We start from the raw sequence: 14,472 nt of genomic DNA, 5'->3' as shown, positions 1-14,472 counted from the left end.
TGGAGCCAAATTCAAAAGGAAAAGCGGTGTTTGAGGCTTGAGTTGTCCATGGAAGTTCGAGGTAAGTGTTTGGTCTAACCTTATCTTGAGGGATTAGGACTCGTGCCTTATTTTCTATGTGTTAACTGTGGAGTACGACATATAGGCATGATGACGAGTATCTATACGTCGGTGTCAAGCATGCCCGTGAGTCTTGTATTGTAATTGTTATGACTTCGTTGTGGCTTATTGCGCTTCATATGAGGATTATCATCATTGTTCCCTTGTCGGGATGTTATTATCACTATTGTTTTTTTGCCGGAATGTTATTGTCATATTATTGTTCCCTTACCGGGATGTTTGTTTTGATATTATTATTCTCTTACCGGGATGTTGTTGTAATATTATTGTTCCCTTGCCGGGATGTTGTTATATTGCTATTGTTCCCTTGCCGGAATTCTTATATGATTGGTGTTGATAAATGAAATGGGAGCGGATTGCACGCCTGCAATGGTAATATATGAAATTGGAGCGGGTTGCATGCCTGCAACAGTAATATATGAAATGGGAGCGGTAATATATGAAATGGGAGTGAGTTGCATGCCTGCAACGGTAGTATATGAAATGGGAGCGGGTTGCATGCCTGCAACGGTATCATATGAAATGGGATCGGGTTGCACGCCTTCAACGGTATTACATGTGTACCCGTTCTTCTATTTCCTTATCTTTGCTGGTAATTGGTTTATGGCATTCCTTATATTCTTTTACTGTCGTTCTGTTGTTTCCTGTTACTCCCCGCAACATGTTTCTCCCGCCCAACTTTAGTTGTAATTATTTGCTTCTATTTTCGCTGTATATGATTTAACTACACGGGTTTATTTGGTAGTCTGGTCCTAGCCTCGTCACTACTTAGCCGAGGTTAGGCTGGGCTCTTACCAACACATGGGGTCAGTTGTGCTGATACTGATACCGGAATGTTTGGACCGCAGTGAGGGTGTTGTCTTCAGTCCACACAGGCGATCCGAGGTAGTCCTGCAGACGTCTGCAGGCTTTGGCGTCTCCTCCTATCTTTTCTTTTACTGTTTTTACTTATTCAGAGACAGACTTATGTATTTCATTCAGACCTTGTTTGTAGTATTCTTAGACCGTCTGTGAAGTTGTGACTCCAGTTCTGGGTAGTCTTGTTTAAACAGTTGTATTGGATATACTCAGTAGTTTTATTATTTTTCTTCCGCTTGTCATAAATTCCACTGTCTTTAAATTATTGCTTATAATTGTTAAGGGATTTAAAATGGAAAAAAGGTAAATTGTTCAAACAGTCGGTTTGCCTAGCTCACATTAGTAGGCACCATCACGACTCCCGAGGGTGACATAAAAACACAAACCACTAATATGTACCATAAAATACTAGAAACTTTATATAAAAATATACATATATATGTGTGTGATAATAAATAAAAATAGTTACTTCTATAGTCGGTTTGGTTAGATTTTTTTCGATTATTTTTTAATCAAAACCAAAACCAAAACCAAACCAAATTTGATTAGTTTTTAAAACTCAAAACCAAAACCAAACCAAACCTAAAAAGTATCGATTTTTTCGATCAGTTTGATTCGATTATTCAGATTTTTATGAACACCGCTAGTAGTGATATTCTAATTACTATCCATGATAATTTGTACTATGTAGGAGTTTTCTATAAGTATCACTTATACTGAAAAAATTGTGGTCATGATCTTCTGGGTTTATTGTAAAACTGAAAAGTTTGTATTACCAGTATGAATTTCCATTCTTGATGAAGCTGATATTTACATAGAAGTAGATACAAAATTTTGACTTGGTAGTTTCACTTTAAAGTTCTTATTATTAAACTTATTTTACTTCTAAAATTATAAGTTCAGATCTAATATTTAGTAAAAATATATATAGGCATAAAAATTACTGAGTTCAAATAATCTATATGTCGAAACATTGAATTTGCCCCTGTATTTACAGGATGAATTCACACACAGGAATGTGAGTCCCAACATTGTCAACCACAGTCAGGTTAATCATCAAGTGATCGTTTATCCTCATCGCCTAAGAGTTAATATCACCTTCTGTAGCTGCTAAAAGTTCATTTTGGCTTCCTATAGAAAAGTAATTTACGAATATTTAATTTTTTAGTTGACTCATGACAAAAAGAATGAGGCAAATGTTACATGTAAACTATATGGAAATGGAATATTGTAAGTTTATTGAATGGCTAATGTTAGATAGCGATGCTGGTCTAAGAAAAAAACTTAAGTGGTCAGTGTACAGACCTTATTCATGTAAAAAGTTTATTGAGTGGTCAACATTAGATAGCGATGGTAGTCTGAAGAAATACTTAATTAAGTGGTCAGTTTACATACCTTATTCATGTAAAAAATTAGGGATGCCTTATTTGGTCGTCCCTGTTCAATTTGTACCAACTTTTTTTTTAAAAAAAAAAAAAGTTTAGTTAGTTTCAAAAGTATGGACAACTTTAAAATTTTCTCTTCCTCTTTTTTCCTTTTTTCTTCTTAGTTGCTGCGAAAAATAAGGTGACGGTAGATTTACATGATGTTTGTGAGCAGATTTTAAGGTGATTTATGATGTTTTATAGTAGTAAATTGATGTGGCGCTTTATATTTGCTACTGCTTAGGATTTCTTCCTCTTCCTCTTAGTTGCAAAATGGATTTGTTAGTATTTATTGTTATTTTGATAAATTAATGATTGAAGTTTGTTCTTTATGATATTTGAAAGTTATGTTTTAAATTTGAGCTCACTTGAAGTAGATTTGGGTGTTTAGTTATGTGTTCGATTGTTGAAATTCGAAGAACAAGTTTTAGTTTTGGGCAATTTGCACATCAGACTAAATAATCTTAAGTGCATATAAAAATTAGCTGCAGTTTAAGCCCCCGTTCGGCCATAGATTTTGCGAAGTTTTTCCACACAAAAAATGGCAAAACATGTTTGCTTATAGATTTTATTCATGTTTGGCAGATTTTGGAAATAAAATTTTCAAATCCCAAAATTAGCTCTAGACATGTTTTTGGCCCAAAATATCACTATTTGATTTTTTAATAATTTAAAAAATTACCCCAAACTTTTATATTTTATATAAAAAGCTACCATCTATTATGACCCAAATAACCACCATCTAATTAATATCATTTTCTTTTGGAATGATGGATCTTGTAATATTATTGCAATTTGACGAATTATAATGGCTAGTAATTGTGTTATTAGCAGTTAATATTAAAATATCATGTTATGGTTTTAGGATAGTGTATTATGTAGTTCATTATAAAATGACAATTTTGTGCCAAACTTATCTATGTTCAAGACTATAGTTTGTGATAATGATAATGAATGACATCGATGAAGGTTCTGCATATACAGGATTAGCAAGTTTGTTTGTTTGATATTGTTGAGTATTTTTTATAGTCCTTTGAACTTATGGGTATAAGTCACATATCCTGTTTTTTTTTTTAAAAAAAAAGTGAAATATCTTTTGAAAAATTATGTCCAAACAGATTTTCATCTTCAAACCAAACTTCACCTAAATTAGAGTTTTAAAAAAAAAATTGGGAATCTATGGCCAAACGCTAGCTAAGTCTTAAGTGCATCTTAAGTATAATTTTTGCACTTCACACTAAAAAGTCTTTAAGTGTGGAAAAATTAGCCGCACTTCTAACCAAAACAGTCCTTTAAGTGCATCTTAAGTTTGAAATTTCAGACGCGAATTTTTCCAACTTCAGAACTGCTAAGTCTAAAATTGGTCCTAAAACAGGTATACTTGCAAATTTTTGTGTAATACGAATACAACTTCAATGGTGATCCCAAAACTGGGTATATATACAAATCCCCCTCATTCATTGGTCTACTTACCTGGTCAGAATCGGAAATATCTCTGTGTAAATAATGTTATTACCAATGTCGGATCAATTTAGCATAACAAAGTCTTTAGATTTGGTAACTCTAGATGCGGGTACATAATTTGCCCATGGATGAATACTTGCAAAACCCGAGGATAAAACAATATTGTGAACCACCTTTAAAATTCAATTTGGGGTACTTCCGATATCACTGATTTTTAAAGGTGTATGTATGTTCTGGTCAAATAAGCACTCCAACTTGGCAGCTAATAAGCACATAGACGACCAATTAAACATTAATGTAATGAAACATGCAGTATATAATCTGCGGATGAATACTTTAGACAGATAAATTCAAGCCATAGGGAATTTATTTCACATCATATCACTGTCCCGTCAGGTTGGAAAATTGTGCTGGAAAGCAAAAAAGGGGGCGAGGCGTTATATAAAGACAAAATATAATGTATAGTCATAAATTCCTTCTCTAGAAGGCAGAAAATGATTCAGTGCAACAAGCAAAAACATTTATCAGTTACCCTTTTGCAACAACAGAAACCCAAAAAGGCACGCGTCAAAAGTCATCCATCACTTGACTGTAACAATCTTGATCACAGACGCAGTTCCAACACGGTGTAGGGCTACAACGGAGTCTCCTTGCTTGCATAGCCCTTTTGTTTTGGCATGTTGAAGAGCAAAGTCCAGAGCTTCTTCTGTAGACTCTTCATGGGAAGCCCTGGCAGATCCTGCATGGAGAACTGGAACCAATCCCCTGAATATAAGGCTATGCCTTGCTGGAGACTCGTCACTGCAAGTCCAATCAAAAGAATCGGTTTTGATCTCGGGGACAACCACCGACAATATAGGCATTCCAGGCCTGTACTTGGCCACCAATTTTGCAGTACTTCCTCCCCTGGTTAACACTAGGATAAGAGCAGCTTTTGCAGAGTTAGCGGTTCGAACAGCAGAAGATGCAAGGCTCTCCAATGGGCTCATGGGAACTGGGGCATTTGACATAATTCTTTTGAAAACATCTGGATAATCAATTGTGCTTTCTGCTTCAATACAAATCTTAGCCATGGTACCCACTGCAAGATCAGGGTAAGCTCCAGCAGCTGTTTCACCACTAAGCATGACACAGTCTGTGCCATCAAGAACAGCATTGGCAACATCTGTTGCTTCTGCACGAGTTGGTCTTGGAGATTTGATCATGGACTCCAACATCTGCGTTGCTGTGACAACAGGCTTCCCTTGGATGTTGCACTTGTAAATCATTACCTTTTGAGCCAAAAATATCTTCTCAATTGGAATTTCCATTCCCAGGTCACCTCTTGCCACCATAAATGCATCAGAGTTGAGAAGAATGTCATCAAAATTTGCTACACCTTCCTGGTTTTCAACCTAACAAGAAGAAAAATATTTTGAGTATTTTGACTGTTTACACAAGTTAGAGAATCTAATTCAGTAATTTCAAGGGATAAAAGGAAAAAAGTTACTGCTCATCCAGTTCACACAGTCTATATCTTTTAATGTCTATTTAAAAATCCAACTAACAAGCTAATGTTGCTAGCAATTGAAATATTCTGGTAATGCTTAATCCAGATCAGACAGAAGAGAGAAGGATAGATTAGTACTAGTTTAGTTCCAACTCGTGATGTTATTTCTTCAATTATTGGGAAAAGGAGTCAGATTAAATATATCATTTAGTAATATTTCTGCAAAATTTGTGTGCTGTGTATGACTCTCAAGTACCGCGAAAGCAATCTACAAACACAAAACAATGATGCAATAAATTGAATAGGCAACTTCATGGAAAAAAAATTAGACTACATAGTTATCTGGTCAGAAGCAAACCTTAGACATTAAAAGAATGTTCTTTGCATGTTCACCTAGCAGCTTTCGAACCTCCACTAGATCTGAACCCTTACGAACAAAAGATAGGGCAATCATGTCAATATGATTCGGAACTCCCCAGTTTAAAATGTCATCCTTGTCTTTATCTGTCAATGTCGGCAGATCCACAATTACTCCAGGGAGATTGACATTCTTTCTTTCACCAAGAACAGCAGTGTTCTCACAGCGGCATCGTACCAAACCGTTCTCTTTATCACAAGACAAAACAGTAAAGGTGATTGTGCCATCGGCACAAAGGATCACACTTTGAGGCTTTACATCCTCTGCCAACTTTTTGTAGCTCATGCATATCGTATTCTCATCACCTTTAATGCTGTAATCAGTTGAGATTGTGATCTCCTGACCCTGTTTAAGTTGAACAGGCTTAGCATCTTTTAAAAACCCTGTTCGAATTTCTGGACCCTACAAGATGAAAATGAAGTGTCAGTACATTCACATAAAAGGTGAAGGCAAGACAGGGCTAGGCAGCAAGTGCAGAGTTGAACATCTAAATGAACATATTGCATTGTCACTAAACATCACTGAAGAATTTATTACATGATATGGAACACGCTGATCTTGAATACAACCAGGCAAAAGATAAGCATAAAATTATGTACAAGAAACTATGAAAAATGAGTTGGAGATGAGTCAGAGTATCATCACATTTCTCTCTTAATAAACAAAGAATAAAACTTCAATTAAAATTCAAGAAATTTATCATTTTTCAAGGAAATGGCTTTCTCCAAGACATGCCGGGATAGAGTTCCAGTCAACATGAGGTGCCAAATGATATCTTCTATCAAGTTTGATGCCTTAAGTTTACAAAACCATCAATATGGTCCAGTTCAGTTAAGATTTTAATAAAAAAAGGTATCCAGAATAAGAAAGAATTAGTAATACCACACACAAGGCAACAATAATCAGCAATCACATATAGAGTATCCAATATCAAAGTTTTCTTTTCTGATTGGTTATAATATTTAATATCCAATTAATCTGTATTTCCATCGAGATCAAAATAGACATCATATCGTGAATCTTACATTCTTATATCCACCACTTACAGTGTCATTTACTTCATATCATGCTTAACAAACATTCTAAATCAGTATGATATTCCAATAGAGCATTTATTCTTTCTCCTTTGTTACTACATAGCTATTTAACTTTGCAACCTTGCCTGACACCCATGTATGCTTCCACCATAAGGATCATCCGAACTGACGCAGAGTATATTATAATTTTGAAGTAATACTGTCGAAGAACACGACACATGTTGTCACATCTAGACGTGATCTTGAGGAAACGTAAAAAATAACTAGAATGTCAAAAAGAGTTGATATGCCAAGAACAACTCAGTCCTACAATTGTAGTACATATCGGGGCTATATTACTACTCACTACTCACCTGCAGCAAATCCGTCTTTCACATACATAAGTGAGTCCATAGGACAATCATTTCCCAAGGTCACTAACACCAATGGTAGCGGGAATGCCTAATGTAATCAATATTGTCAAAGGCGAAAAGCTCTAAAAAGCGCTTTAGGTCCATTGGGGCCTTAAACGCAAAGCGCAATTTAAGTGTGGCCTTTAGTTATAAAAGGCGCAATGCAAGAAAAAAATAAAAATATACATGTAATTCAAGAGAAAAGTAACAAACTCATTCATATTGTTTTCCTTAACAACTAATACACTTATTTGCCAATTATATTTGTAGTCTAGTATTGCTCCATGTAAAATAGAACGCATGGGCAATAAGGGGCACGTCTTGGTGCCTTGCCTACACTGAAGAACAACTTAAGTGAGGCGAAACGCCTCCCTAAGCTTTTCTGAGCTTCAATGCTTTAACGCACCTAAAATGAGCCTTTGACAACACTCGCACCTAAAATGAGCCTTTGACAACACTCGCACCTAAAATGAGCCTTTGACAACACTGATTGTAATGAAGCAAAAGAGCATCAATGTTTTTATCCATTTCTTCTGGAAAGGGGAAGATTAATATTCTCTAACATAAAATGCAACACAATAGCCACATGCAAGCTCAACTAGGAGACTGACTGTTTGAGCTACCCCATAAATGAAAAAGCTGCGCTAAGCCATGTGTTTAGCTTTCATTACAAATCAGTGACCAAAGCCCAGAAAATACTCATAATTCAGAACATAATGGTCCATCTGTGTTCAAATGGAGGGAGTTCCTCACCCCAAAGCTCAGAGATTGAACTTCAAATTGCAGACAGCACCACAATTAACTTCCCTAAAAGAATTACATCTCACCAACTGTCTGCATCCAGTTCTTGGAGTGTTGATTTTATAGAATTGAGAAAAATCCAAATTTTCCAATACAACCTCGAGCGTCCAATTGCTCCTACTAGTCCGCAGAGTATCAATAATACACCAAATTTGAACAGTCCAACCTCTCCATGTCATCTAATCACAACAATTAAGCTTCAACCCCAAACTAGTTGAGATCAACTATATGAATAGTCAATATCAATCCTGCTCTCTTTGGACCCGTTACACTAAAATACAAGAAAATGATACACAATACCAAAAGGGGGACAAAAACCACCGTTTTCAGCCAGCAAAAGGTACAAAAAGTACAAAATCACAATACAAACAAACAACATCATGGTCTGTCGGTATAAAAGTAGCACTTAACCAAACCAAAGATCAAACAATTAACAACCCATATAAACTACTCACTAAATAGCAACGATCCACTTATGTTACCCAGGTTACTATCCCACAGGGGCAGATGTACAATTAAAGCTATCAAAACACATTAGCTTTGGCTCAGACCGTATACATGTGTTAGAAAAACCTACTGGACGAATATTAAATTTAAAATCTACTGTACAAATATCAAATTTCAAACGGAGTAACTAAAAAGATGAGTGGCATTCCAAAACCATGGATCCGCCTCCGTCAGGACCACAGTTATCTTATGACACGATCTTACGGCTTAATCGTACGGCTTCTATTAGTAATTCTGACAATTTTGTACAGTGATAAATAAATACACATACATAGATGTTAAAAAAAATGATACTACCTTGGTATCAAGCATGACGGCACAGAGAATACCAGTATTCTCCATAGCCTGACGGAGATTATCAATAGTCTCCTGATGATAGTCGTGAGATCCATGAGAAAAGTTGAATCTGGCCACGTTCATGCCTGCCCGTAGAAGCTTCTCGATCATCGGCACCGATCGAGATGCTGGGCCCAAAGTACATACTATCTTCGTCTTTGGCCTCTTCACCGTACAAACATTCACTCCATTGTTGCTGTTCTCAATCGCCATAGCAGAGAATTTTAGCTTTTTTTTCAACAAAAAAAGGAAACTGAAGGAGGAGACTTTTGTAGAGGATTAATTAATTATGAATAAAAAATAGGGTTATTAGTCTATGGTGGGGCGAGAGGAGGAATAGGTCTAAGAAGTGTTGCGTTGTCCAAACGAAGGCGAGATCTTGGAGAATTATATAAGAAAACTGCGGACTTGACGTGATGTTGAAATTTTCTTTGGTTTCTCTTTTATTTTTTCTCTTTGGTTTCTCTCCATCTATATAGTATGCTTTTTGTTTTTGGTATTAAACAGTATATTAATTAATTAATTAATATTTGTAGGGACCATATTCTTGAGACACAAGGTATTTCTTTTTCCTTTTTATATTTGGAGGCTTGGAGCAGAGCATGTCGCTCTTTTATTCTTGTTCTTACTTAACTCTTCTTTCCTTCTATGGCTCGGTTCCCAATTTTCATTTGTCTTGGCTAACAAGTTAGATCATTTTATTTATTTGTTAAAAGAATTATTTAAATTAAATATTATTTCTTAAATTAAATTGTGCGTATAACATTTCAAAAATATAATACGTATATGCTTTATGGTCTAATAGCTATCCTTGATGATAGCAGTCTGAGGTCACTGTTGAGTTGGCCATAGAGGTTATTTTTGCTCGGTCATGTCTCTAGAGTCCATAGAGCAGGTGACTTTGTACATGTTGACTTTTGATTAAATATAATGTTACAAAATTAATTAGGAGTAAAAGAAAATGCTGAAATTAATACCTTGCTGTAGAAAGGTAATATTTATTTTTTAAAATAAATTGAAAAGAACAGTAAGACCTAAACGAAAGTAATAGTAGTCGATTTAATTCATGAGGAGTATTTTATATGTCTTATTTTATGTGATATTATTATTAAACAATAAATATCTCTTTTATCACTATTTTTGAAATATTTTAAATTATTAATTAATATGATTATATTATTTTTATGTAATTTTATAAATATGTAAATTTTATCTTAAAATATTTAAATAATTTGTGCCTGAATTCATGCTAAAAATCAAGTAGTTTAACTCTCATACTCTAAACTCTACCACGTAAAAAAAAAAGGAATAACTAAATAAGTCTCTAGGTTTTTCGGAAAGGTTAATATGTTTTTTAAAATAAAAAAGTTACTAATATACGGCTGGACAATATTTTTATTGAAATCAAAAAAAGTATTTAAAGTTAAATTGTATTTGGACGTAGAATTCAATTTGAATGCGTCTTTAATTGTAAAAATTGAACTTTTGCGAAAATTAAGATTTTACTTTAAATACATGTTTGGATCAGTATTATAATATTTTCACTTGAACTTCAACTGATACTTCATTTGAATTCGAGAATTGTATGGCTAAATATTATTTGCAAATTTGAAATAGTGATAGCAGCAACAACAACAACAACAACGTACCAATATTATTTTTCACTGTGGAATCTGGGGAAGGATAGTATGTACGCAGACCTTACCCCTACCTTGGAAATAGTAATAGCAAGGAGGCCTTAATCTTGAATCTTATTCTAAAGCATATTCTCGACCTAACAAAACAATACGTTCTTGAATTAATAAGGTTTAACTTTCAGCTAATCTTTGCCCAAGCGCACTTATTGTGGAATGCAACAAGGGAACACTTATGCATAGTAGCTAAAAAGTTCAAAAGTTAATTGGTGCAAAGAAAAAAGGAAAAAATATACAGAAAGTGGGTGAGGGTTCTTTTGAATTGTATTGGTTCGCGATAACCAAATCCTAGAATTCATTCTATTCTTCTGTTTACTTGACCACATAGTGCATGCGCGTGTATTGTCATATATATCTTTCCAATAAGTTATTCTTTCAAATACAATCGTGTTTGAATTAATTAGTACGCATCTTAATTATTTTATTGTGTACTATTTTTCAGTACTAACCATTATTAATTATGTATTCAAAAAATATATTATACAAAAAGAAAACTAAGTAAATATAAATGTAGAAGAAAGCAGAAATTAATCCGAGTTCACTTATGAATATGAATCCGTACGAGCAATGACGGCGGCACGGGGCTTACTTTCTTCTCAACTATTTAAGAGCTAGAAGAAGTACAATTATATATAAAACCATCAAATCTCTTTTCCTCCTTCAATATGGGACAATGTCACTTTGTATAGGAGGAAAATTCAAAAGAAATAATTTCCCTCCATTTTCATTCGCACTCTTTTTTAGCCAAAAAAACCCAACACTAGTATCAATCAATTCAATTCATCAAAATTTAAGCGGGTGGAATAATATCATTTAGCACTTTTTATCTTTGTTATAATTTGTACATTGATCTTCTATCATTTTTATTTTATTGATTGGACCACACGCTTAATATTAAGAGAGGAAGAAGAAAGTGACATTTTAATATATATTTTTATGCATGTCAACGGTGTTAACTAGTCCATCTAGCTCATAGTTTTAAAGAAGAAAGATTAAGGCAAGAAATGAGAGGTGAGCCAAGAGGGAATGTATGAAAGGGGGGTAATTGCCAAGGCGTTGCACAAGGTGGGCAGGCACCGCACCCTTTTTGAGCATCTTGTTTATACCAATCCAGCGGCTAAATGGAATTGTATGACTAAACGCAATTCTTAGGATATACCAATCCTAAGAATATGTTTGTTGGTTCGTTTGTCCTTTTATTATTTTTTTAAAACAACTCTTAATAAGGAGAAAAAAATACATAAACAATTATTGTTAGGAGATTAACGAAATTTAGGACCCGTTTGACTATAGATTTTGCCAAAATAAATTTGGGTTTTATTTAGCAAACATCTATTTGGCCATAGATTTTGACTACAAATCTCAAATCCCAAATCTCAAATCTCAATAGCTGGTTTTGGGCCAAATCTTTAATAATATACATGTTTTTCAAAATAAATTTGGGAAATATGTTTTGAAAACGTATGTTCAAACACATTTTCATCTTCAAACCAAATTTCACCCCAATCTGATTTTTCAAAAAAAAAAAATTGGGAATCTATGACCAAAAGCTAGCTTAAACCTGTCAATCTGAGTTGTCCTCTAGAGAGAAAATATATTTACTTTTGTCTTCTTCTTTTGTATTTTCAATTTAAACGTGTCTTGAATAAAATGTTAGTTTCAATTGACTGAAGAATATTTGTTAATACATACATCGACTTGGTTAATTCAACTTTAAGAGACAATGTTGAATAATTAAGAAGTTATTTTCCATTTATGGTTTGGATTTTAATTTTTCAAAGGTCGTGATGTAATATTCATTTTGTTTTTCTTTTCTTTCATCCAGAATGCTTGAAATGAAATTTAAACTTTTATAATACTATTTGAAGTTTTCTTGAATTTTCTTAGTTAAACATAACTACGATTAAGTGACAAAAGTCATGTGAAACAATGTATGCAAAGGATAAGTGTTTTTTAACATACCAGCTTTTAGCCGACTATTCCATCATGCTTTGCAATCAAGATATAAATTTTTGGAGTGTAATTATAGAACTATAATCAACTAATTTGAATATATGTAAAGTAGTGAAATGGAAAAAGGAAAGAGTATATCTGGATTTCTTTAAGTTTCATTGGTTCATAATAATAACCTAACACTTACTTATAGCACTCATACCACTAAAAGTTGTGGTGGGATAAATAAAATTCTTGATATCTCCAATTCAAACTCGGGAAATGAAAATACTCCTAAAAGGAAACACTTTCCTCGAATAGGCCCTACACAACGGAAGTCCTAATTAATTAGCTCTTAAAATGGATATCAAATATCAAGTGAAAAATCAAAAAAATATATAGTTGTAAAAATGGAATGTAAGTCGTCGAGGGGGCGAATATAGCCAAGTGGTTCAAGGTAGTAGATTATAAATTTGCCATGCGCGGGTTCAATTTTTGTTGTTCGCCCATAATCCATAAATATTAGATAAATGATTAGCTACAACGAAAGTTTTTAGAGAATATGTCACAAGCGAATGAAGGAAAACTCTTCGAGCTTGCGGATGAACTTACGTTTACTCTCAACCTCTTTGATTGGTAGGCAGACGAGCTAAGTTCCCTACTTAAAATTAAATTCATAAGGCTAATTTTATATTATCGTGAGGTTTTGGTTAGGCCGGTTACCATAAGCTAGCTACTTTTAGCTTTATATTGGTCCTTCCACTTTGATGTAGCTTTAATTTGTATTGGTACTGAATGAATCATTGCATATATTATGCTTGATTCTTCCATGTTTTGGGTTGGCTGCATAGTGCACGCTGTTGTACTTTCATACGCTTACTAATGAGTTATTAGACTTAGTTCAACTTGTTTTTAAGATAACAATTTTACGATTGAGCGCTTTAAGCACCTATTCCACTTTGTTTTTAAAGCATGATTAGTGATACATGCAATCAAATAAACAAATTAACTTATGTTTATACAATATTTGATCGGAAATTGAAGAGATTTAATATCCATATAGAAATTATCATTAATTAATAGGAGATTGCTCCGTTATTGTTGAGCTGAGCTTAAATTAATTTTGAGGATTAATAAATTATTGTAAAAGAACTAGGTCTTTTAAAGATATATATAATACTAACAAATATGATAGTATATTTATCAAGCAGATATCAAAAGAACCAGGTCTCTTGGAGTATGTTGATCAGCAGTTGCAAATTGATCCTAATGCAAGTCCTATTCCTTGAACGATTTATTTCGTGGGCTACCAATCGAAGAAATTCGCGAGCAACAAAGATTCATTAATATTGGCACACTTGCATAAAAGGAAAAAGCTTATGAAGTTGGAGATAATTAAGGAAGCCAACTTCTAAATGGATTATTTTCCTTAACTAAAATATTCTAGGTTTTGGAGCTAAAATTGAAGAAGCTTTTGGCCAATCTTACTCCTATAAAAGTATCACTTTGCCGTTGTTGAAAAGTCACGCTATTTCATAGTTCTACTGTAAAATCACTCACAACAAATAGCAATCAAAGTAAAGCAATGCATTCTGGATTCAAGCTGCTCAACTGAACAACTAATATGAAGAGGAAGGTGTCTAGTTCTTTAGCTATTTGAGTCTCGAGTCATTGTTCTAACTACTGCTTCTGAGAAATGTAATCGTAGGTTAATAATTCTAAAAATTTATTTTGAAGTTCTAGACTAAAATTTATAGTCTAGGAGAGATAGCTACAACTTAGTTGATTTTAGGGACTAAGGCACTAGAAGTTACATTCCCTTGATTGTTGAGTTGTTACAGAAAAACTGATCTTGTTGTTTAGTAAAGTTTGAGAAAATCCTACGCGAATGTCGTAATTTTTACGAGCTTTCATATAAAATTACTTGTGTATTTATGTTTCTGCACTTTACTTCGTGGTTGGTATTGAAATCTGTAGGTTGAAGAACCATGTTCTTTATT

General features: G+C 33.8%; 1 protein-coding gene across 1 annotated transcript; it reads right to left on the bottom strand.

Annotated features, from left to right (window-relative positions):
• Positions 1-4,211: 4,211 nt before the first annotated feature.
• On the bottom strand, positions 4,212-9,291 carry LOC104210658 (pyruvate kinase, cytosolic isozyme). The gene is made up of 3 exons (XM_009759607.2): positions 8,808-9,291; positions 5,714-6,175; positions 4,212-5,260 (listed from the first exon to the last, which is right to left on the bottom strand). The coding sequence occupies exons 1-3, from the start codon at positions 9,057-9,059 to the stop codon at positions 4,448-4,450; spliced, it is 1,527 nt and encodes a 508-aa protein (XP_009757909.1). The 5' UTR covers positions 9,060-9,291; the 3' UTR covers positions 4,212-4,447.
• Positions 9,292-14,472: the final 5,181 nt, after the last annotated feature.

This window comes from Nicotiana sylvestris, chromosome 9, assembly GCF_000393655.2.
Source record: "Nicotiana sylvestris chromosome 9, ASM39365v2, whole genome shotgun sequence".
Classification (NCBI taxonomy): Eukaryota; Viridiplantae; Streptophyta; class Magnoliopsida; order Solanales; family Solanaceae; genus Nicotiana; species Nicotiana sylvestris.
This window is presented reverse-complemented; position numbering and strand designations above follow the sequence as displayed.

Excerpts from the sequence above, each read along its gene's own strand:
- LOC104210658 (XM_009759607.2), bottom strand. The coding sequence starts at position 9,059 with ATGGCGATTGAGAACAGCAACAATGGAGTGAATGTTTGTACGGTGAAG. Across the intron at positions 6,176-8,807 it reads CCGTCATGCTTGATACCAAG|GGTCCAGAAATTCGAACAGG; the intron begins GTAGTATCATTT and ends TTCATCTTGTAG. Across the intron at positions 5,261-5,713 it reads ACATTCTTTTAATGTCTAAG|GTTGAAAACCAGGAAGGTGT; the intron begins GTTTGCTTCTGA and ends TCTTCTTGTTAG.